This window comes from Moschus berezovskii, chromosome 4, assembly GCF_049115385.1.
Source record: "Moschus berezovskii isolate FMDL1 chromosome 4, NW_MosBer_1.0, whole genome shotgun sequence".
NCBI lineage: Eukaryota > Metazoa > Chordata > Mammalia > Artiodactyla > Moschidae > Moschus > Moschus berezovskii.
This window is the reverse complement of record NC_142463.1, coordinates 43188867-43215452: the sequence shown is the minus strand read 5'-3', so window position 1 is coordinate 43215452 and position 26586 is coordinate 43188867. Positions and strand designations below refer to the sequence as shown.

At 36.9% G+C, this 26586-nt stretch overlaps 1 protein-coding gene across 10 annotated transcripts in view; it reads right to left on the bottom strand.

The window, feature by feature from the left end:
• MIER1 (MIER1 transcriptional regulator) overlaps nt 1-26586 on the bottom strand; it is a 69029-nt gene that overhangs the window by 16990 nt on the left and 25453 nt on the right. For all 10 annotated transcript variants that reach the window (XM_055403965.2, XM_088835369.1, XM_055403966.2 and 7 more), the window contains 4 exons: nt 21864-22019; nt 21230-21362; nt 19538-19602; nt 15914-15986 (listed from right to left, as the gene is read on the bottom strand). In XM_055403965.2, coding sequence (XP_055259940.2) covers nt 15914-15986; nt 19538-19602; nt 21230-21362; nt 21864-22019 — 427 coding nt within the window. The remainder of the gene's footprint in view (nt 1-15913; nt 15987-19537; nt 19603-21229; nt 21363-21863; nt 22020-26586) is intronic.

Here is a 26586-nt window from a genome sequence, read left to right as displayed (position 1 = left end):
TTTCCATTATAAAAGGACTTAAGGCCAAATTTCATCAAAATCTTTAAAGTGGGAGGAGTGGAGAAGAAACTAAGACAAGAGCCTAATGGAATTCGACATGACAGGATGATGAAAACATAAACAAAATTAAGAAGGAACAGTCACAAGATAGACAAAATATCAAAAGTATGGCAACACAGCAGCAAAGGGAAAAAATGCTTCAGAAAATAACAGACTTTAAAAATTCTGTTAAACAAGCAGAATGAAGAATTTTTTTAATCAATTTAATTTGTATTGAAAGATAACTGCTTTACGCTTGCTCCTTGGAAGGAAAGTTATGACCAACTCAGACAGCATATTAAAAAGCAGAGACATTACTTTGTCAACAAAGGTCCGTCTAGTCAAGGCTATGGTTTATCCAGTGGTCATGTATGGATGTGAGAGTTGGACTATAAAGAAAGCTGAGCACCGAAGAATTGATGCTTTTGAACTGTGGTGTTGAAGAAGACTTTTGAGTCCCTTAGACAGCAAGGAGATTCAACCAGTCCATCCTAAAGATCAGTCCTGGGTGTTCACTGGAGGGATTGATGTTGAAGTTCAAACTCCAATACTTTGGCCACCTGATGCAGAGAGCTGACTCATTTGAGAAGACCCTAATGCTGGGAAAGACTGAGGGCAGGAAGAGAAGGGGATGACAGAGGATCATGGGTTTGGGTGGACTCCGGGAGTTGGTGACTGACAGGGAAGCCTGGTGTGCTGTGGTTCATGGGGTTGCAAAAGAGTCAGACATGACTGAGCGACTGAACTGAATTGCTTTACAGAGTTTTGTTTTCTCTCAAACCTCAACATGAATCAGCCACAGGTACACATATATCCCCTCCCTTTTGAACCTCCCTCCCATCTCCCATCCCATCCCACCCCTCTAGATTGATATAGAGCCCCTGTTCGAGTATCCTGAACCATATAGCGAATTCCTGCTGGCTATCTATTTTACGTATGGTAATGTAAGTTTCCATGTTACCCTTTTCATACATCTCACCCCCTCCTCCCCTCTCCCCAGGTCCTTGAGTCTGTTCTCTGTTTCTCCACTGCTGCCCTGAAAATAAATTCTTCAGGACCACTTTTCTACATTACGTATATATGCACTAGAATACGATATTTATCTCTTTCTGACTCACTTCACTCTGTATAATAGGTTCTAGGTTCATCCACCTTCAGAACTGACTCAAATGCGTTTCTTTTTAGGACTGAGTAACATTTCATCCTGTATATGTACCACTACTTCTTTATCCATTCATCTGTCGATGGACATCTTGGTTGCTTCCATTTTCTAGCTACTGTAAACAGTGCTGTAATCAACAATGGGATACATGTGTCTTTTTCAATTTTGGTTTCCTCAGGGCATATGCCTATGTGTGGGATTGCTGGGTCATATGGTGGTTTTATTTCTAGTTCTTAAAGGAATCTCCACACTGTCTTCCATAGTTGCTGTATCAATTTACATTCCCACCAACAGGGCAAGAGCAGTCCCTTTTCTCCACACCCTCCTCAGCATTTATTGTCTGTAGACTTTTCAACTGTGGTGCTGGAGAAGACTCTTGAGAGTCCCTTGGACTGCAAGGAGATCCAACCAGTCCATTCTAAAGGAGATCAATCCTGGGTGTGCCGGGAGCCAGCGAGGGAAATCCTACCCGTGGCAAAGGTCAATTGGGGAAGAGGCCTGACAGGCAAAGGCTAATCAGGACTCGAGGAACCCCCTGGACTTACCTGAGCATCTACCCCAAAGAAAACCAGAGTCTGACTGCCTTACTATCTTACGCCTCTTACCAAGTCCTCTAATACTTACGGGGGCTTCCCCCCAACCACCTTTCTCTGAAAACATTAATTCAGAGCTGTAGTTTAAAACTTCTCCTCGGCTTAATAGGAGTGTTCCAATCCAAGCCCCTCTGATAGCTTTCTAACTTGCATGACAAGTTTGTCCGGGCTCTTACAACTATGAGTGTGACTGTTTATAGCCTCCCAGCCATGCAAGGACAGAAAGCCTAATATTCTAAAATACAGGAATCTGTTGAAGAAGTTAAAACCATTAGAATAGTACTAAAAAAGATTTCATTGTTGAATCAATGCTTGCTGCAAAGTTTCCTCTATCTATTGTATCCTTGGAAATATATTAATCACATATAGAGAATATAAGTAGTAGCCTTTGATTTAACCACATCAGATCTTAAGTTAGTAAATTCCTTTCTTGTAGCTCACTACACCTTTGCCTTATAGGAATGTAACTTTGTCATATGTCTAGCACCTGACTTTAGGAAAATCATCTTAAAAGAATATAAGACTTTTTCTAGCTAACTAACCTTTGTTAGGAGAGAGGGCCATAAACTGTTAGCAGGCCACCTGGCCAGAAGATGATGTAAACCACTCAAAACTTTTGTATATCACAAGACATACAAAAATGAGCCCTGATCCTGGTAAGGGTCAAGACTGCTGACCCTGCGTGATTTTGGTGTGACTCTATACCTCTCTTTCTCTATTTTTTATGTGCACAACTTAGGGTATAAAAGCAGCACTGGAAAATAAAGTTTTGGGCCTTGCTCACTGAAGCTTGGTCTCCCATGTCGTTCTTTCTCTTTTTCCGTCCTTTTCTCTATTCTCCTTTTTCTGGTTGAGATCCTTGGAACGCTGGGCCCTCTGCGTTTACTTATCTGCCTGGGCTTCTAAGACCCACTCGAGGGGGTGCCCTGGTGGGGTGCCTCCAGTGATTCGAGAGGGCGACTGCGGCCTACGTAAACAGAGCAAATCCTGTGCTGGGGTTTTATTGGTTTCCTGCGTAAATCAAGGAATCATCAGCCCCTGTCCCTCTCTCCTTCTCTCTGATGCCGACGCCGTTCATCCCGAGGATACCCTGGGCCATATCGAGGCTGGTCCCCGATATGGATGTTCATTGGAGGGACTGATGCTAAAGCTGAAACTGCAATACTTTGGCCACTTCATGCGACGAGCTGACTCACTGGAAAAGACACTGATGCTGGGAGGGATTGGGGGCGGGAGGAGACGCGGACGACAGAGAAGACAGAGAATGAGATGGCTGGATGGCATCACCAGCTCGATGGACATGAGTTTGAGTGAACTCAGGGAGTTGGTGATGGACAGGGAGGCCTGGCATGCTGTGATTCATGGGGTCGCAAAGAGTCAGACACAACTGAGCTACTGAACTGAACTGAACTGAGACTTTTCAAAGATGGCCATTCTGACTGGTGTGAGGTGGCATCTCATTGTAGTTTTGACTTGCATTTCCCTAATAATGAGTGACACTGAGCATCTTTTCATGTGTTTGTTAGCTATCTGTATGTCTTTTTTGGAGAAATGTCTGTTTAGGTCTTTCCCCCACTTTTTGATTGGGATGTCTGTTTTTCTGGCATTGAATTGTATGAGCTGCTTATATATTTTGGAAATTAATCCTTTGTCAGTTTTTTTATTTGCTATTATTTTCTCCCATTCTGAGCGTTGTCTTTTCACCTTGCTTATAGTTTCTTTTGCTGTGCAAAAGCTTTTAAGTTTAATCAGGTCCAACTTGTTTACTTTTGTTTTTATTTCTGTTACTCTAGGAGGTGGGTCACAGAGGATCTTGCTTTATGTCATCGAGTGTTCTGCCTATGTTTTACTCTTAAGAGTTTTATAGTTTCTGGTCTTATACGTAGGTCTTTAATCCATTTTGAGTTTATGTGTATGGTGTTAGGAAGAGTTACAATTTCATTCTTTTACACGAAGCTGTCCAGTTTTCCAGTTTACCATTTACTGAAGAGGCTGTCTTTGCTCTAGTGTATATTTCTGCCTCCTCTGTCAAAAATAAGGTTCCCATAGGTGCATGGGTTTATTTCTGGGCTATCTTGTTCCATTGGTCTATTATTTCTGTTTTTGTGCCAGTACCATAACTGTCTTGACTGTAGCTTTGTAGTAAAATCTGAAGTCAGGAAGGTTGATCCCTCCAGTTCCATTTTTCTTTCTCAAAACTGCTTTGGCTATTCAGGGCCTTTTGTGTTTCCATATGAATTGTGAAAATTTAGTTCAGTGAAAAATGCCATTGATAATTTAATAGGGATCACACTGAATCTGTAGACTGCATTTGGCAGTATAGTCATTTTCACAATATTGATTCTTCTTACCCAGGAACATGGTATATCTCTCCATCAGTTTATGTTGTCTTTGATTTCTCTCATTAGTGTCTTATAATTTTCTTTGTACATTTCTTTCGTCTCCGTTAAGTAAGTTTATTCCTAGATATTTCTTTTTGTTGCAATGGTGAATGGGATTGATTCCTTAATTTCTCTATCTGATTTTTCATTGTTAGTATACAGAAATGCAAATGATTTCTGTGTATTGACTTTGTATCCTGCAACCCTGCTAAATTCAATGATTAGCTCTAGTAATTTTCTGATACTATCTTTAGGGTTTTCTACATACAGTATCATGTCATCTGCAAACTGTGAGAGCTTTACTTCTTCTCTGATCTGGATTCCTTTTTTCTTCTCTGATTGCTGTAGCTAAGACTTCCAGAACTATGTTGAATAATAGTGGTGAAAGTGGACACCCTTGTCTTGTTCCTGATTGTAGGCTGAATGCTTTAAAGTTTTTCACCACTGAGAATAATGTTTGCTGTAGGCTTATCATATATGGCCTTTACTATGTTGAGGTAGGTTCCTTCTATGCCCATTTTTTGAAGTTTTAATCATAAATGGGTGCTGAATTTTGTCAAAGGCTTTTTCTGCATCTATTGAGATGATCATATGGTTTTTATCTTTCAATTTGTTAATATGGTGTATCATACTGATTCATTAGTGTATGTTGAAGAATCCTGGCATTCCTGGAATAACCCAACCTGATCATGGTGTATGAGCTTTTTGATATGTTGCTGAATTCTGTTTGCTAAAATTCTGTTGAGGATTTTTGCATCTATGTTCAGTGATACTGGCCTGAAGTTTTCTTTTTTGGGGTTGTCTTTGTCTGGTTTTGGTATCAGGGTGATAGGGACCTCATAGAATGAGTTTGAAAGTGTTCCTTCCTCTGAAATTTTTTGAAAGAGTATTAGAAGGAGAGGGATTAGCTCTTCTCTAAATGTTTGATACAATTCTCCTGTGAAGCCGTCTGGTTCTGGGCTTTTGTTTTTTGGGAGATTTTTGATCACAGATTCAATTTCAGTGCTTGTAATTGGGTTGTTCATTAATTCTATTTCTTCCTGGTTTAGTCTTAGGAGATTGAACTTTTCTAAGAATCTGTCCATTTCTTCCCAGTTATCTATTTTATTGCCATACAGTTGTTCATAATAGTCTCTTATAATCCTTTGTATTTCTGTGTTGTCTGCTGTAACATCTCCTTTTTCATTTCTGATTTTGTTGATTTGATTCTCCTCTTTCTTTTCTTGATAAGTCTGGCTAAAGGCTTGTCAATTTTATCTTCTCAAAGAACCAGCTTTTAGTTTTATTAATCTTTACTAATTGTTTCTTTTTCATTTATTTCTACACAGATCTTTATTATTTCTTTCCTTCAACTAATTTTGTGGGTTTTTTTTTTGTTGTTGTTCTTTTTCCAGTTGTTTTAGGTGTAAAGTTAGGTTGTCTATTCGAGTTTTTCTTGTTTCTTGAGGTAGGATTGTATTGTTATAAACTTCCCTCTTAGAACTGCTTTTGCTGCATCCCAGAGGTTTTGAGTTGTCGTGTTTTCATTGTCATTTGTTTCTAGAAATTATTTGATTTCACTTTTGATTTCTTCAGTAACCTGCTGGTTATTTAGAAATGTGTTGCTTAACCTCCATGTGTTTGTGTTTCTTACAGAATTTTTCTTGCAATTGCTACCTAGTCTCATAGTGCTGTGGTCGGAGAAGATGCTTGATACGATTTCAATTTTCTTAAATTTACTGAGGTTTGATTTATGACCCAAGATGTGGACTATCCTGGGGAATGTTCCATGTGCATTTGAGAAGAAGGTGTATTCTTCTGCATTTGGATGGAATGTCCTGAAGATATCAATGAGATCCATCTCATCTAATGTATCATTTAAGACTTGTGTTTCCTTATTAATTTTCTGTTTTGATGATCTGTCCATTGGTGTGAATGGGCTGTTGAAAGTCTACTATTATTATGTCAACTGTCAACTTTTCCTTTTATGTCTGTGTTTGTCTTATATATTGAGGTGGTCCTATGTTGTGTGCATAGGTGTTTACAATTGTTATGTCTTCCTCTTGGATTGATCCCTTGACCATTATATAGTGACTTTATCTCTTGCAATCTTCTTTAAGGTCTATTTTGTCTGATAGGAGGATTGCTACTTCAGCTTACTTTTGCTTCTCATTTGCATGGAATATATTTTTCCATACTCTCACTTTCAGCCTATGTGTCTTGAGATCTGAAGTGGGTTTCTTATAGACAGCATATATATGGGTCTTGTTTTTGTATCCATTCAGCCAGTTTGTCTTTGGGTTGGAGCATTTAATCCATTTACATTTAAATTTATTTTTGATATATATGTTGCTATTGCCATTTTCTTAATTGCTTGGGGTTGATTTTGTAATCTTTTTTCTTCTCTTGTATTTCTTGACTATGTAAGTCCCTTTAACTTTTTTTGTTAAAGCTTGTCTGGTGGTACTGAAATTTTCGTGGTCTGAAAAACTGTTTTATTTCTCCATTAATTTTGAATGAGATCCTTGCCAGGTACAGTAATCTTGGTTGTAGATCTTCCCTTTACAATACGTTAAATATATCCTGCCATTCCCTTCTGGCCTGCAGAGTTTCTGCTGAAATGTCAGCTGTTAAGCATATGGGGTTTTCCTTGTATGTTACTTGTTGCTTCTCCCTTGCTGCTTTTAAAATTCTTTTAGTTTTTTTTTGTTTGATTAGTATCTGTCTTGGCTTGTTTCTCCTTGGGTTTATCCTGTATGGGACTCTTTGTGCCTCTTGGACTTGGAAAATTTCTTGGGGAAATTTTTAACTATAATCTCTTCAAAACTTTTCTCACACCCTTTTTCTCTTCTTCTGGGACCCCTATAATCGGAATGTTGGTGCGTTTGATATTGTCCCAGAGGTCTCTGAGACGATCCTTATTTCTTTACATTCTTTTTACTTTATCTGCTCTTCAGAAGTTATTTCCACCATTTTATCTTCCAGCTCATTGATTTGTTCTGCTTCAGATATTTTGCTATTGATTCTTCCTAGAGCATTACTGAGATTTATTAATTTCAGTAATTGTATTGTCTCTGTATGTTTATCCTTTAATTCTTCTAGGTCTTTGTTAATTGATTCTTGCATTTGCTCCATTTTGTTTTCAAGGTTTTTGATCATCTTTACTATGATTATTCTGAATTCTCAGGTAGCTTGCCTATTTCCTCTTCATTAATTTTCATTACTTCTGTGTTTCGAGTTTGTTCCTTCATTTGTGCAGTATTTCTCTGCATTTTTTTTTTCCCTTCAAACTTATTGTTGGAGGTCTCCTTTTCCAAGGTGACTTCAAGGTGAATTCTTTGTTTCTTTTGGTTTCTGCCTTCCTAAGGTTGGTCCAGTGGTTTGTGTAAGCTTAATAGGATGAGATTTGTGCTGAGTTTTTGTTTGTTTTTCCTCTGATGGGCAAAGCTGAGTGAGGTGGTCATCCAGTCTTCTGATGACTAGGTTTGTATTTTTGTTTTGTTTATTGTTTAGATAAGGTGTCCTACACAGGTTGCTACTGGTGGTTGGGTGATGCCAGGTCTTGTATTCAAGTGGTTTCCTTTGTGTGAGTTCTCACTATGTGATATCCCTTGGGTTAGTTCTCCAATAGTCTAGGGTCTTGGAGTCAATGCTCCCACTCCAAAGGCTCAGGACTTGATCTCTGGTCAGGAATGAAGATTTCACAAGTGGTTTGTCATGGCATTAACTGAGATAAAAACAAATATCCAAAAATGAACCCAGACAAATGGCAGTTACAAAATCAGGCAAATAATAATTAAAATAATGGAATATACATATACATTCCATGAGCAAAGTCAAAACAGTCCAACAAAAATAAAGTACAGTAGATTGACCCAGTGAACAAAGAAAACCAAAAATTATATTTACCAGTTAAGAACAAAACTAATTAAAGCACAAACTGGAAAACAAAACTAAAGCAGGTGCTAAGTGGGGAATAAAGCAATGAAAATAAAACTAACAAATATGTTGACAGGAAAAGCGAGAAAGAAAAGGAAGAATAGATATGCAAGTTTACAAAGAGGTAGATAAAGAAGATTTATATACATTAAAGATTAACTGCAAGGGGAAAAGAACAGTAGGAAAAGCAAACAAAGGAATAAATGCAGAAAAAACAGTATGCTTACAAAATTAAAATTTAAAAAGGGAAAAGAAAAAAAAAGGGGGGTAACTCCACAGAACTGAAGAAGCCCAATGTAGAGACAGAGGTTTATAACAATAAAAAAGGTTTTTTTGATGTGACGGAGGGAAAAAAAAAGCTCAAAAGTTTAGTTAGATTTCAGTGCCAATAAAATCAACAACTACAATGTGGGGGGGAGGGGGAGAAAAAAAATCCAAAACAATCTACAGAACAAGTGTTTTTCTTGAGTCACTGCTGTCAGAGTCCTTTCCCTCACTGGGAGTCACTGTCCACTCACCTCCCTAGGATGCCCTCTGACAGTGTGCTGATCTCTGACCTGCTGTGGGGGCAGCGCAGATTCTTATCTGGTCCTACTCCTGTGTGTTCTTGACTCCAATGTCGACAGCTAACAGGACTAGTTTGTTTTCTTTTGTGGCAGCTCTCAATGACCTTTTATATATTACACAGACACAGAGTCTGGCCAGTTGATCGTGTAGATTTAATCTGCAGCTTGTACAGCTGGTGGGAAGGTTTTGGGTCTTGACTTCCTTAGCCACACTGCCCCTGGGTTTCAATTGTGGTTTTATTTACACCTCTGGATGTGGGTCATCCACTGGGGTTTGCTCCTGGGGCTTCCCTGAAGGATGTGGGTTTGCCCCTGTGAGGGCCAGGTGTGGAGGTGGTGTAGCTGCTTGGGTGACAAGAGTTCTGGCAGCACCAGATACTGAGGGGAGATGGCAGCTAGGGCAGCAGAAAATATAGTGCTCTAGGAGGATACGGCAACCAGTATTGGCCAATACGCTCCAGTATTCTTGCCTGGAGAACCCCTCTCCTTGACAGAGAAGCCTGGCAGGCCACAGTCTACAGGGCTGCAAGGAGTCAGACATTACCGAAGCGACCCTGCGCACATAGACGCAGGACTTTTCTGCCTGTGGCAGCTCTGCCCCAGTGAGAGTTTAAGCATGAAGGTGATGCAGCTGCTTGGCCTGCGGGAACCCTGGTGGCGCCAAGTTGTGCAGGGACAGTGATTGCTTCCGCCACTAGTATTATGGCCTTATCAGAGTCTTTTTTCAAGCCTCTTGCAGCTGGCGATCAGAAGGCCTCTTTAGCCAGTTTTTCTCTGTAGTTCTGCCCATTCAGGCACTTAGAGGGCTCCTGTGCCCTGGGGTCCTTCTCTACTGTTCACAGTGTCAGGCATATAGAGGGGCCCCCTGGCTGGGGTCCTGCTCTATAGTTCAGTGCGTCAGGTGTTTGATCGGTCAGCCCCTCTATTGTTCAGCTGCCAATGCTGGCCTTAGGGGAGAGAGAGGCTATGGTGATGGCTTCACCCCCTACAGGTGACTCAGCACTACTGCCTTGCTTCCACGGCTGCTGCGGCTTTCCTCCACAGGCATTTCTCACCACTCTCTCCTCCCTCACATCCCCTAGGTCTGTCTCTCTACAGTCAACAGCAGACCTTGCCCTGGGATCGCTCCACAATCCCTAAACTCCAGCTCCCAGCCACTGCATCTTCCAGGAGACCTGTGTCCCTGTCTGGGGTATGTATGGCTACAGCAAGGACTGTCTGGTTCTCATTCCATTTATGCTGCCACAGATCAGCTGTTTCACTCTCAGCCTTAAATGTTTCTCCCCTGACTCAGACAACTGCCCCAATGTGGGGATCAGATCTCTGCTTTAGTTCCACCACCTGCTAAGGGCAGGTCCAGTCCTACTAACACCCCCATTTCTCCCCTAGTTGCTTCATCCTACCAAGTTTTTGGTGGTTCTATATATTCTTTTCCTCTGGTCAGGTACTTCTGTTCTGAGTTCTGCATGCACTTCTATGTCTGAAGGTGTATTCCTGAACGTATCCATGGAGAGAGATGTACTCCATTGTCCACCTACTCCTCCGCCATCTTGTTCTCCCCAGGATTAAGATTTTAAAAGTGCGCTGGATTTACTAATGAAGAGGTGAATCTTTAAAAAACTGTTTCTTGGCAGAAATGGAAGCCATATTGGAGCGGACTGAGAAGGAAACAGAAGGTGAAGAAGCAGAAACCTCTTTTGAAAAAAAGTCCCACTGTAAGGGAGGAAGACAGAGTAAGTAGCTAGAGAAGCAGCATAGCTGAAGAACTTTTCCGTTTTGTTTGTTGGTGTTTAAAGATAGGAGATGTGAGTGCATGCTAACTCATTTCAATTGTGTCTGACTCTGTATGACCCTATGGACTGTAGCCTGCTAGGCTCCTCTGCCCAAGGTATTCTCCCGGCAAGAATACTGGAGTGGGTTGCCGTGCCCTCCTCAAGGGGATCTTCCCGACCCAGGGATCGAGCCCCTGTCTTTCTGCAGCTCCTGCATTGCAGGTGGATTCTTAATTGCTGAATCACCAGGGAAGCCCAAGATAGGAGACATAACCACTCAGATGCCGACAGAAAGGAGCCAACTAGAGAAAAGACTTTGAATTTAAGAGTCAAACGATAGCTGACAGTGTCAAACTTCCTGGTTTTACACATACAAGGTATTGTGTTAAGTGTTTTCTTATAAATTACCTTATCCCTACCCATTCCCCTGTCACTACACACAAACACTTCAAAATATTATACCCTTGTTTCCCTAAAGAGTACAGATCAAAAGACAATCTCTAGATATTTTTCCTTAGTAAACTGCATTCCTTTTCTAACCCACTGGTATAATCCTACTGAAACTCTCTAAACTGTAAACACAATAAACTCCCATGATAAAGGGAATTTGGATATACTGCTATTGATTTCTGGGCTCTGCTCAGCCTGTTTCCATACTACAGTCCATATATTCTTGGTTCAAGAGTGGGAGATGGACAGTGCCTTACAACGAAACCCTGATTCAGGAAGAAGAAAATGGAGGGTGGGTCCCTGAGTCCCCAGTGTTCTTCCAGATACTCCCATGTTGGGCCTATGAAACAAGCACACGCTACCTGAGATACTTCTGGAGTCAGTCTGGAAGTCCCAAGTCACAGGTTGCAAACACACCCTTATTTAAACTGAGTACACAGACATGGCTCAGACGGTAAAGACACTGCCTGAAATACAAAGCCTATATTCGATCCCTGGGTCAGGAAGATCCCCTGAAGAAGGGAATGGCTACCCATTTCAATATTTTTGCCTAGAGAAATCCATGGACAAGAAGCCTGGCAGGCTATATAGTTCATGGGATCACAAAGAGTCGAACATGACTGCAATTGAAAGTGCATGCACCTCAGCCAGACAGGATAACTCTGAGAATATGATACTTAATGCTACACAATTACTATATATTAAAAATGACAATGATTCCTGGTCCAGGAAGATTCCATGTAGCACAGAGCAACTAAGCCTGTGTGCCACAATTACTGAGCCTGTGTTCTAGAGCCTAGGAACCACAACTACTGAAGCCCATGTGCCCTAGAATCCGTGCTCCACAACAAGAGAAGCCACCACAATGAGACGGCCGTGCACCCCAATGAAGAGTAGCCCACACCTGCCGCAAGCAGAGAAAAGCCCACGCAGCTACAAAGACCCAGCACAGCCAAAAATAAAAATATGAAATTGTTTAAAAAGAGTTTTAAGTGACACAGTTAAGAACAGCTAGAATTCTCAGTGAATAAAGCACACTGCCTTAAACTGGTTCCAGAAGTAGATGAATTATTTGGCAGTTTATATTCTAAATAAAATATGACTTGACTATGCTCTAAATAGAACACGAAACAGTTGATATTTATTAAATGTCTATTGAAGAATGACTAAATGCCAAGAGAAACTCAACTTCTATGATAAAACATAAGAAAATATGGAGGAATGAGCTCTATAAATATGACATTAACCTCTATAAATATAACAGCAATAGAAAAAAAAACTCTATTATAATTAGTATAACTTCATGAACATGCTGGATTTTCAAAGATCCAAATCACTGAAATGTAACAGCATTTTCTGAAATTACTTCTAATGAATTACCAAATTTAAATATTAGAACTTTTAAAAAGCAATCATAAGTATATCTACCTTATATTACTGAAAAATAATTTACAAGTGATTATAAATAAGTGAAAGATTTCAGAAGGTAAGAGCTCACATAGTGTATTAACACAGGTTAATTGGGGAAGTGCTTTTTATGGCATTTTTAAGAGTGTCAGATAAGCCAAATGAATTCAAAATAATTTAACAAAGTTCATTATGTGTGTGTTGGGGGTGAGAAGGGAAAAGACTAATGCAGAAAACTGCGAAACTACTACCACAAAACCATAAACTTTGACAATCTGGGAAATTCCTAGTGACTACAAATAAATGTGAATAAATAAATGAGTTTATTAACCTCTGGTTTCTGTGTCATCACATTTTAATGCTCAAGAAAAACTCTACCTAATCAATATATTATGAGGATGAAATGCTAAAACATAATTAGCAAGATGTAATAATGTGGTTTACCACAGAAATTTCTACATCTTAAAAGGTCACATTGTGATTAATGACATGAATTTTAAGTTGTCTCTAGCTGGGCTTTTCCTATATGTAGATTATTGAACTGCCTGTTTCAACAGTATTATTATTATTAACTAAGGGTAATATATGTGTTCATTTTTCAGTAAGTGACTTAAGAATCAATTGTCTAATGTTCATTAGAAACAACAATTCAGAGTTCTCTGCTAGTGCTGTGTAATTTTACTCTAAAACTTACATCATGCAAGCATGAGAATTTGGGAATACCTTATTTCTTTGACTTTTTTCCTAAGTAGCCCATCTAATCCTCAACTAATCTAGTAAAGGGTTTTCAGTTTTAGCATTACGGACACCTTTGGCCAGAGAACTCTTAGTTTGGGGCAAGGGGTCCTGTGCATTTTAAGATGTTTACCAAGCATCTGAATTATTTAGAATTATCTCAAAGATAACAGCATTTACTCAGTTTTTAGTACATGGGAGAAACAATCATGGTTTTTGTATGCTCAGCAAACTTTTTTGCAAATTAAACCCTTTTCATACAGTCTGAGCAGGGTTGACACTGCACCCTGGAGCCCAAAGAAGAGATAAATGAGCCAGAGTACTCACTCATCTCTTGGGTCACAGTAATTACTTCTGGTTGGGTAAGATTCAAGCTGAGTCAATAGTAGCTCTCTCTAGGACTTTCACTGGAGCAAAGCGGGATGGGGAAGTTCTCATTTTTCCTGGTTCCTGACTAGGATCGTGAAAATTTAAGTCATGAGCTCCCAGGAGCCGTTCTACCTTGTCTGACAACAAAGGAAAGAGGCAAAGGAGAGATATCTAATATTATAAAAAGCCCTAAATCCAGTTTTATTTGAAGACAGATTAGCCAGAACTTCGCAGTAAAGCAATCAAGTAAATTCTTTTTTGCTAAAGCTAACTGAATTCAGTTTAAACTTTTTCACCTGCAAGCAAAAGAGCATAAATGGATACTTTCTGAAAAGCTGAATAATAAAACCTAAACATAAGGATAAAATTAATGATTTACTGGACATTAACATTATTTATCAAGCATTTTCTATGTGCCAAACACTGTGCCCCTAAGTGCCACACATAACAACATCACATGTAACTCCTGAGAAAAAGCTCTATAAATACTTGCTATTTTAAATACTAGCTATTTTATAGATAAGGAGAAAAAGAAGCAGTTAAGTAATCTGTCCAAGGCCAAATGCCTAGATAGTCTCAAGTTCACTGACTCCATGTAAGTTCTGTTAACACTATTCTGCAACCATTGAGTAACTCAAATGTTTACTGTCTATGTTTTAGATCACTCGAGGTATACTAAGGATACAAAGCTGAATAAACAAATGATTATAATATACTCTGTTAACTGTAAACGATCATTTACATAAATTTAAGAGAAAAGTTTTATCAATATCTCTTCAGGATACTCAGTAATAGGGTTTTCTTAAAGCGATGAAATATTCTAATCAATCTGCCAAAGAACTTCTTACTGTGTGGATACCAAGATATCTTATTCTTGTGACTCATATCAAAATCACCCAAACTAAATGCTCACCCTTTTGAATGTGTTCACCAAATCGATGAAAAATACTCTACAAAACTTTTTCTATAAGGAAAAAAGGCTCTAATCAGCACTATCCCTTTGACAGTTTTATTTCATAGTGTGGTTTACCAAATAGTTTAACAAGAGTTTGGTTTATGTGCACAGGTTAACCTAAACGAAGATGAATTCTTGATATCATGACAACGGTATGAATTTCTACTACAGAACTACAAAACAGAGGAAAGGACCTGAACCACAGTGACTCCTCTAAGGCATTAACTGTGTTAAATCTCATCTAATCTTCATACAATGTAACATGCTTAAATCAGAGCAAGAAAGCTTCCTGAAAAAAAAAAACACAAAGCAATTGCTTTCTAAAATTATGCTAAAATGGAAAAACATTAAACCAAAATTGGAAATTGTGATCACTATCCACTATGATATCTAATAAGGCAAAAATGTTAAGAGACAAATATATTAAGAAATAATTAAGACTGCCTTTAACTGTAACATTAATTTGCCACATACAAAAAAATAGAAAACCCAATGCATCATTCATTTTTGCACACAATTACAATGATTTATAAAAATTGTGCACAGAAATTCAGTATACAATAAGGTCACTCCATATCGATACTTTTTATGTTTCTATATGTTTCAGAAATTAACTCGAAAGCTATTACTAGTGTGTTAAAACATTTCCGTTGACATTAGGATTTACTAGAGCCTGTGATATTCCCGTAATGACTTCTGATATGGGGCTCTGCCCTGAAAGTAGATGCTTAGAACATAAAATAAGTTTTCAGAGAGAATGTTAAAAAGAAAACAAACAAGAAGACTTTTATAATTCTCAGAGGCTCTGCATATGTAAGCTGAAATGTGGAAAACTGAAATAAAAGAAATGAAGAAAGATTTCTAATGCTGAGTGAAGTCACACTGCCCATGAACTCATTAAACACACACAAACTCTCTCTCTCTCTCTGGAACTTTCCCAAAGTGGATAATTTGAAATAGACTTTAAAAATATAAAGTATTTTTCTCAAGTATTCTGTTTTCAGAAGTACTTAATCTTTATGACTTATCTTAGCATTATTAGACCAAAAAATGAACAAAAAATCATGCAAAATTTAAGTACACAAGTTTTTCCAAATTAAATAACATAAACAGCAGAACACTCAATATTAATAATATTAAAAATTTCAGGTGCAAATAAGCTTTTTATATCAGTTGTTTACACTTAAGTATTTTCTTAAAATGTGTCAATGGCTTCCACTGAAACAAAATAACCTACAAAATAACCTTTTAAAATATAAATTATAAAGGTTATAAAAGGGTATATTCAGAGTATTTAAAATATATAAAAAGATTAAAAGAATGTCTTAAGTCATCTAATAATACAATACCAAAGAAGCATTCACTTTTCTTTCTTTTTTGGCTAGACTTCTATGAACAAAAGTGAAGAAACAGAAAATATTCCTTAGATATGGTGTAGGAGTCTTCTTTCATAAATCAAAGGGTAAAAAATGAACTGTCATGTTCTTATCGCATTATAAACACAGTTCATCAATTCCTGCTTTTTAAAAGCATGAATTCAGCTATGTAAATATATTAATGACCCACCTTTTTCATTTTCTTTGTATCTACAAATGCCAACTGGAATCTCTGCTTGAAACATGGAGCCCACCATAATCTCCTATTTTAAAAAATATAAAATGTTAATAAGATGGAGTAACACAGATTTTATGTCCACTTTCTAGATTTACCATCTTCCTGGGTTAACTGTTCCTGGTTTCTGTCATAAAATAGTTACAAGCAATTAACTACCTCAGAGGAGTATTGTGAGGATGAATGAGTTAATAATAGATAAGAGCTTGGATATGATTGGATGAAAGTATCAGTAATAATAATGGGGTGAGATGCAATATAGACAATGGATATGAACTTTACTTTAAAATATGGAGAAAAAGAAATAAAAATGAATTCTTGTAATTCAACTGATAAGATAACTCTGAAAAGCAGAAAGTCAAATTAAGGTATTTTCAGAGTACCCAGTCTAAGCTATGGTCTCTGAATCAGCTTCCCCAGGAAACTGAGAAATGCAAATACTCAGGTCTTACCCCAGACCTACCGAACCAGAAACTACGAGGATGGGACTCAGCAATTAAGTATTTTAACAAGCTATCCATATAATTCTGACACACAATGAAGTCTGAGAACCAGAGCTTTAAGGTAAAGGAAATAACAAAAACAGTTTGAATAAAGCCCAATAGAGGGCAAATAAATAAAACTTCAAACCAAATGGACACATAATTAGTGCCTAACTTTCATTAAAACAATGTAAGATGAAACCACAACTTCTACCAAACATAATTCAATCTTATTTTAGGAAATCTGGTAATCAATCTATATAGTCAAAATGCAAGTTAGGGAAAACTGGCTGTTCAGAATGACAATTAGAGGTCACCACTGATGAGATTTTATTAATATAAGACATAAGGACCAAGATTAATTACATGGGCCCTCTTCTGTCTGTGGCTAAATGTTAACACAGTTACTACATTTTCAGAATAAAGACTTACGTAGCAAAGGTACAAAATCATGGTCTAGTAAGTTTACATAACTCCTGGGATTTGAAGAGTTCCTCTCTCCTATTACTGTTTCTCACTGATGCTAGAACTTCATTTTATCTAGTGTAACTTCAAAGACATGTCTACGTAATAAATTTATTGCTGCACCTGTACAGGAAAACCAGTTAGTTTTTCTAAAAATACCACACACACATTTTCTCTACTCATACATAGGAATTTTCCTTATATCTTTCACCATAAAAAAGATTACCCTATTATCACTTCTTGTGCCTCTTTTAAGTTAACTCATCTCCACCTATCAGAGAATAGTCAAGTTATTAACCCTGGCTAGGGGCTTCTAAAAATATTCAATGTCCAGATCCATCCTAGACCAAATAAACTAGACTCTCTGGATGAAGGCCATGGTAATCAGCATTAAAATTTCTTTAAGTGATTTTAACATGAAGCCAGGGTTGATCATTTCTAGCTTAGTATAAAGAAAAGACACCTCTCCTTTTTCCTATTGCATTCAGAAACTTTTCACCTTAAATTTGTTCTGTATGGAAATGAAGGAAAACAGTATTTAGGAGCATTATGTACCAAATATCTATGCAAAATTTTTATTTAATCCTCATCAACTTCGACAAGGCTGAATTTGCTGTCCCTATACTGTATGTAAGGAGATGAAACTCAAGAAAATGAGTTTCCTTAGGATCACACTATTAGTAAATTCTGGGCTATAACTTGAACTCAGGTTTGTTTCCTCTACCCCAGGTTTCAATAAAAATTTAATTTTGTCTTACAAGCCTTAGAAGATTAATCTCTGAATCCTGAGAGCTTTTAACAAATCGCACTAAAATAAAACAATCTGGATTTACTTTATTATATAAATCTGGATTTGCTTTATTACGTAATTTTCCTGAGGACGGAACTAATACTTCCTAGTTATGAGGGCTTTATCTCCCCTCATGTTCTCCCTCCTTTGAGTTTGTATTACTTCATTTAAAAAAAAGAAAAAATTCAAGGCTCAATCAAATACTCTATGGGGACACTCCAGATACAAAATCAATTTATAGTGCAGAAAAAACAAACTTGGGTATGTGGTAGAAAATAACAGTTTAAGATGATTAGCAAAGTTTCCAGCTTTTCTAATTTCTGCATGATGTAGTAATAAGAAATGACTGAAGAGCACTTGCTCAAAACAGGTCACACAAATAGTAACTTCTGTGATCCTTTTTTTCTGTCTTCAGTCCCATCATTCATTCATCAATCATTCAAGTTATTAATAATTAATACATGCACTGTGATAATCTTTCCTTACCACTTTAACCCACACTGATGTCTCTCTTTTCTAAACATCTCTCGGGGGTGGTTTAATCGCTTGTGTCCAACTCTTGCAACCCCCATGGATTGTAGTCTGCCAGGCCCCTCTGTTCAGGAGATTCTTCAGGCAAAAATACTGGAGTGGGTTGTCATTTCCTTTTCCAGGGGATTTTCCCTAACCCAGGAATCAAACCCAGGTCTCTTGCATTGCAGAGAGATTCTTTACTGATTGAGCTACGAGGGAAGCCAACATTTCTTTGGAAACCCATAAATATATCAATTCTGGCTGAAGCACACAATCCTTGGGTAGTACAGTTCAAGTTCATTTGAATACTTCATTCCTCCCAGCTGCAACTACAAATATACAGATTTCCCCTTATTTTAATCCACAAAGGAGGTTATCTCTTAAGTGTGCCCCTGGCATCCAGACCAGACAACTTTAAAGCAACTAACAAAACACAGGGAAGGATCAAAAGTATTGACTAATTAAGTAAATAATCATGACTTAAAAAGGGCAGAAAGGCCACTTGATTTGATATTTTGGGCTATTCTGCTTCCACATAAACAACTGTTTATGCACTAAATTCAGAATCAGACCTAGGGAAAAGAACACCAAGAGAAAAAAAAAAAAAAAAACCCTCAAGAGATTTTAAGACAAAAATCAGGTATCTATCTCAACAAGTATGACATCACCTTTTATAGATGATTTGTCCTAATCAATTCTACATAATGTGATACATCTTCCTAATAAGTCAACTGTTTGGCAGCAGCTTAAAATTCTTCAGGTTAACCATGGGATTAGTTATACAGTTATACAATTTTATATTTAAAGACCATATCATTATCTTTAAACTCATTTTAGAAATTAATCATGGATAGTTATATCAAAGTCCAAATCTATCTCTTCACACAATATACTTTGAGTTGCGAGTATCAACATTAATATGGGATAGAAAACCTGTAATCTAACTCATTAAACAAAATTTACTTAACAAATACCATAGCCTCCACAATTGTTTTCTCAAGTAGATATATTAAAAAGAAAAAAAAAAAAATCACACGTGATACTTTTTACAGTGTAGCTAACAAAAGTCTAGCTCCTAACTAGTTTAGAAATCTGGATTTGTAATTTGGCTTTGAGTACCAACTTGTTCAACAAAGTCTGATTTTTTCTATATTGTCATTTTATATATAAGAAAATTTATGTATTTCTCACCTGGATGTATTAAGGGAAAGTCTGAACATATGTCACAAAAAGACTTACTTCAACTTTATCAAACTTTTAGTAAAAGAAGATACTTGGCTCTTTAAATATTAATTTATCTAAGTTTTGGGAAAATATGGCTCTAACTACCTTTTTCCAGTCTTCTGATGGTATATAATCTTCATCTTCTTCAGATTCTTCTTCTATTTCACTATCTAGAATAAGTAAGACAATAGTACTATAAAATGATTGCTTAGCCTGTCCATTCTTACATCTACCATCAAATACTTAAATTTGCCAAAAGGTATTTGCAGAGGTAGGTCAAGATATTTTTAGTCAAATATTACCCTGTCAGTTAAAACAAAAACAAAACTCATAGACCTTCCAGGACAATCTTCTTAGATAACTACATTTTCATGAAGTAATACTCTACAAAAAACTTTAGGGAAAAAATTGATTCAGAGTCAAGACAATCTGTTTCTAAACCTATTCTGCTTCCAACAGCCTGGTGACAGAATAAACTGTAGGATCTCAGCTTCTTCCCTTATTAAATGAGAGTTGGGACAAAATAATAGTTTCTGAACAGTGCTCCTTAAACACTTAAGAATGCTGTAACATCACTTTGGGGGAACACAGGAAGAGAGAGCATGTATGTCTCCCCAACTTCTGTTTTATTCAGAGCTGGCAAACTGCTGTTTACATTTTGGACTAAGAATACTTTATAAGGAGCGGAAAATCTGAAAACCATGAGATTGTCAGCATCTTCTCAACTGTACAATGGCACACAAAATTCAAAATGGTAACATCACATACAGAAATTAATTCTTGATGGGCGCTGTATGTATAGTTTCCATGCATACTGAAATAACATCTGAACTGTGATATAGTATTTCAAGAGGCAGTCACTTAGTACCCACTTTTAAGCAAATTTTGGCAATGGACCTGCTCCTGGTATAACTAGGGGAAAAATACCACATTTCCTCCAAATAATTAAATGTAATTAATCTCTCTGTGCAGTGATAACACTTTTCAGTTGGACTGTATCTCTAAAAGAAAAATTCACAATAAAATTATCACCAGCAGCCCTACACTGACCTCTAAACAAAAATGTGTAACAGAAGTCATTCACACAAAGCAGTAGCCATGTTTAATCAATTTGCACTTTACCACATTTCAGGAGAGGTTACTGTATTATATTCAAGTATTTTTCTTTTTTAAATACAGAAATTTAAACTATATATTTAAACTAATAACACTAATGGTTAACTTTTTCTTATCTTACTTCTAAGGGTAAGGATTCCTGCTTAGAATGAAAACATTATGGAGTAGTGACACATGCAAATATTCAAGATACATACGTTGAATGTTGTATTGACTACTGGTCAATGACTTTGAGGAGGTAGAAACATCAGCAGAGTTCTTTCTCTGTATAATATATTCCTACCTCAAGGGCCAACAACTTCTTTAGACTTGGGAACCATTGGTTAGAGAAAGCAATGTTTATGAATATGTCTAGACTGAGAGGCAAAGAAAGCAGAAAATGGAAAACTGAGGAAAAGACTGGGAAAAACAAAAAAGATGACCATGAAACAATAAATTTAAAGAACAGTCAAGAGTGAATAAAAGGAACACATTCAAAATCAGGTATCATAGTGACACATAATAATTACAGTAGCATATTCATGGACAACATGGCCCCAGTACAGTTAACTAATAATCTAGAACAAAATCCCATTACTGATGAGCAAGATTTCCAAATCAATGAATTCAGAGTATTGGAAAAAACACTAAAATATTAAACAGCAAAAATCATATAAAAAAATAGTAACTAATAATACTTACTTGTATCAAAATATTTACATCGACGTGGACGGATTATTTCCTGGGCATCTTGAGAAGCAACAGATTGAGATGGATCATCATTGGAAGACTGAGTTTCATCCTCTTGACCTGAGGAATCTTTTATATTCTCTTCCTGTGGAATAATACATTAAATCACTTTAAGAAAAAAAGAAAAGTGTTGAAGATGAAAGGTCACAGTATTCCAGATAAAACTAGAAGACTGCATGAATATACCATGGTTGCACAAGACGCTAACATTAGAGGAAGTCGAGTAGAGTACAGAGAGACGCACTGAACTATCTTTGAACCTCTTATGCAAACCTAAAGTTATTTCAAAACAAAATAAAAATGAGTACAATTAGCCTTATTACTTAAAAAAACAGCATTTTAAAAGTTGGTACAAATTTATTTAGAATAGGCGTTAAAAAAACCAGGAATGACAGAGCAAACTATTGCCTCTCTGGAGTAGATTACAAGGAACTTCCAATTTACATTATATATGTCTATATCTTAAGTTTTAATATTTAAATATATTGCCTTTAGAGTGAAAAGAAATGACAAAAACAAGCAATCAAAATCAATTATCAATAAAATTTTAACTCCAGGAAGATTAAAAATACATGTATAACCTTACTTTATTTTCGCCACTACAGCCACTGTTATCATCATTCTCAGCATCTTCATCATCTTCTTCCTCCTCCTCTTCCTCCTCCTCATCTTCTTCAGGTAGCCGAATAGTACTATCATAACCATAAAGGCTGAGAAGTTCATGAATCGGCATGTCGCCTTCCTAGACAGACCAAACAAAAGTTAAATTTTTAACAGATGACATTTCATATTCCCATCATTCGCAAATCTTCATACAGAAGAATATTCTTAGAACTGTTATCAAGAATTTGCAAATGATAAAAAGTAAAACAATATAATTCCGAAACCAGAAAAACCCTAATCTTTATTATTCTTTTCTGCTTCAATTCAGTGATTGTACACCAACAGTCAGTTCACATTTACTAAGAGTAACATACATAATTTGGGAGTGGGGAAATAGAATAATTAGAAACTAGACTGTAAACAAAGTTAACAAACCAAGAAAGAGGGATGAAATTTAGAGCCCGAGCCCAGCCCAAATTAAAAACAGCAATGACATTCATGAATGATACTGGGTTACATCAGCCATATATTCTTTTCTAGGGTTATGTAAAATCATTTCATGTAATCTTTACTGTACATCTTACAAAACTGTTGTGTCATCTCCATTTCATAGATGAGGAAACTGAGGCTAGCAGATTAAGCAATTTCTCCACAAACCATACAAGTTACAAGCAGTGAAAACAGATTTTGAGTCTAATTACAAAAGTCCATACTCTTAACAGTATACCACGCTATTTCAGCCAGGGATCTGAACCTCCCCTAACCACAAAAAGCACACTCTTATTCATGGACAGAAACAAGTCTAGCCTGTGTGTGAAATACCTTATTATAGTGAGGATGAATACATCAGACTGGAGGATATAAGCTGATGATACTAAATAATTAGATCATACAGTTAACTCCCATCACTCAGAATTTGTGTGTAAAAAGCAAATAACAATAATTAAAAAAAAATTTCCTTATAGAAAGAAATAGGAAGAAAATGCTGTTTAACACTTCTGTTAATATTTCATATTGTAAATGGATTCTCTAGTTATAAATCAGTTTGTGAATCTGTTTTTGAAAGAAATCAATGACAAGCTGGCATACTTAATTGACTTAACTATTGTGACTTTCAAAGTACAATAAGAGACAAAGCTTGAAGTGTTCAATGATCTAGTCCCTCCAGATACCTGGTCCGGTATAAGCATTTGGTACAAAGAAACAGAAATTTAGGAATTAGGAGTCAGGATTTAAGAAAAAAGAACTTCAAAATCAAGGAAGAAATAAGAATATGATGTAGAAAAGATGGGTTAAATAAACAATCATAACATAATAGCTGCCATCACATCTTCTAGATGCCAGACATTTGTGATAAATGCTTTGATTCACTACCTTATTCTCATTTTTTTTCCCCTCTCATTTCTTAACAAACGGAGAATATTACACTATCTTATTTGATCTTTAAAAGTACCGGATGAGAGTGGTACCTTTATATGTAAATAAGAAAACCAAGCAGAGAGAAACATGATGTACTGACAGAGACTTTATTATAATACCTAGAACTCTTAATCTCAGCTCGTATTTTCCATAAACTGATTCAGGATCGCAAATTAGAAGCAGTTTTAGCAACTGAAGTTACATCTATGAGCAAGACGCCACTGAGGTCACTATTATGAATAAGGGCCAAACCAAGAAAAACACTTTAGTGTAGGCTTGCAACTAACATTCACATGGACCTTGAGAATTCACCAAGAACTTGTTTCAAAATATTTATTTCATCTTTAATATGCTGTTACCTCTAATTTTTACAATTGCATTTAACTGATACTTTGAGAGATCACCAAAAGTGGTACGATTACCAATAAAATAAAACATGAGTTTGAACAAATTCAGGGAGATAGTGAAGGACAGGTAAGTCTGGCCTGCTGCAGTTCACGGGGTTGCAAAGAGTTGGACCCAACTTAGCAGCTGAACAACAACAGGCTCTCTACCTTTGGTCTGTCTTATTCAAGGGCAACAGAATCACCTTGAGGGGTTATTTAAACTTACAACTGAACTCCACCTCAAAGATTAGCAGGGCTGAGGTGGGGCGTGAGTTTCTGCATTTTTTAAAGTACCAGGTGATATTGATGTTGTTGGTATGAGACCATCTGGAGAGCCACTCACATCAGTTCGAGGATGAGGTAACTGCAAACCAGCCTTTTCAGTGGAACATAATAAATTGTGATCATTATCCTTAACAAAGCTTGTCACTAACAGCTGACATCTAGCTCAGTTATATGTCAAAAAATGTATCAACTGCATGGAAAGAATTTTTTTTTTAACCACTATTTGGAAAGTGGAATATCTGACTTTCATGGTTAAGTCCAAGATTTTTCTCTCTTGGATACACATATGAGAAGTGTGACTTGCTTTATAAAAATTCACCTCTCAAAGAAAGTTAGCAACACTCCCAATATTGATTAAGCAGAGAACAGAGCAGAGTCAGAAGTGACTGATCAGTGTATTTGAAAGAGAACTGCTTGAATTAGAGAAACAGTAACAGAATTGCCAGAGAAAAGTCAAGACAAGTCAAAGAAACAACTGAACGACTACAGAAACAAAAAATGAATAAGCAGGTTATCCTGATTTGCAGTAACTAGAAGAAAGGGCTGGCTAGTTTTTTTTCACCTATTTTCTCTAGCTTTACTTAGTTTCTAAATGCATCTGTTATAGTCTACTTTTGATTCATTTGAGAGTTAGCTGCTGAACAGTGATTGACCCTATTGAAGGGCTTTGGGAAAATTATGCACACAACACATTAATGAAGATGAACCTAGGCAGGGAGAAATTTAGTTTGCTAAGTTGGAATCCACTGCTATGATTTATGTGAGTATAATCAGAATCTGAACTAAATTAGTGATTATGGTAAAGAAAAAACAAGGGATCCCACAGAAGAAATCAACAGATTTAACCATGGGTTAAGAGTGATCAAGAAGTCCTTTTGACACTGAATCTCTAATTCCAGATATTCCTTAGACCTAGACATATATTCATATGACATCTAAAAAATATTAAAAGCAATAAACGTCTAAAGAAGTTTTGACAAACTTCTAAAAAGCTTACTTTCAGTCAAAGTTGGTTTTATCATGTGTCAACAAAATACCCCTGCCTAGTCCATCAAGCGGAGAAGGCAATGGCACCCCACTCCAGTACTCTTGCCTGGAAAATCCCATGGACAGAGGAGCCTGGTAGGCTGCGGTCCATGGGGTCGCTAAGAGTTGGACACAACTGAGCGACTTCACTTTCACTTTTCACTTTCATGCATTGGAGAAGGAAATGGAAACCCACTCCAGTGTTCTTGCCTGGAGAATCCCAGGGACGGGGGAGCCTGGTGGGCTTCCGTCTATGGGATCGCAAAGAGTCGGACATGACTGAAGTGACTTAGCAGCAGCAGCAGCAGTCCAACAAGAAAATTCTTAATACTGAAAACACAAGAATATGTAGTGGTATTATGCTTTTCTTAGGAATTAACTTTTAATTTCTGTTGCCCATGTCAAGTTATTACCAGTAAGCAGCAAGTTAGAAACAACAAATTAGTAAGCAACAACCATGATCCACATATTATTAAAAAGTATCTTACTTGATCTAAGGTATAAAGGGAAGCCCTAACAGCAAACACAAATACAATAAAACCCCATATCAATTTTGCTGAGGAATCTCCAGTTTCAAACTCAAATATCATTTCTTATTGTCTGTCATCCAGTCCTTTCCTTCTACATTCATTTTTCCAGAAATATTCTTTCCTCCATTCCAAGATGTATTTTGACTGAAAGTTTACCTCCTGGACTCACAGCATCTAACGCAATTGGAATCACTGCGTTCCCTGACCATTCATTTGAAAAGGGCACATGACCCAAGCTTAAACATAATTTATTTCCAGATTTTTACCAACAGCAGCTAAAGAATATAGGCTGTATCCCAAGCAATAAATCTTGGAGCCTGAAAACTTACAACATATGACAAAAATTGGACTGAAAAAGGACACCACCATGTAAAAAAGAGTTCTGGTGGCACAGGAGTCCCTGAAGTCTAGACCTCCCCCCGCCCTTTATGAAATTACATGAGCCTTACAACTAAATCTTCATTTTGCCTAAGCCTGCTCAAAATGGACTTCTATTATTTGCCCCCAAATATTTGAAATAAGAAGTAATGCTATCCTGTAAAGCAAAAGTTGTCATTCCCCTCTGGAAAAAAAAAAAGAGGATTAAATTGGCTTACAGTACACTATACTAGGACCCATCAGTTTACCTGTTCCATAGACTTTCTCATTAGCTTATACTGCCAAAGTCTATGTTCTACCACATACTAAAGGGCTTTCCTCAAATTAACTGAAACATCACAATCAAGTGTTATACATTCATACAAGTGTTAAGAAATGGTAGGCGCAGAGGGAAAAAAAATTATGCATCAAGTACAGGGGTTCTCCACAGTTTTGGCTACAGTTTTGTTACAGATTTTGAGAATTTTATGAATAACTATTAAGATTTGAGTGATTATCATGTATCAGACATTTGCTAAATGCTTTACATATATCATCTGTGTAATAACACCGAAGCTTAATCATGTTAAATAACCAGTCCAAAGTCACTAATTAAACAGTGCAGCTGAGTTTTTAAAGAGGAAGTCTAACTCACTGCTTTACAGAGCCTTTACGTAAATATGCATATACATACTCCTTTCCT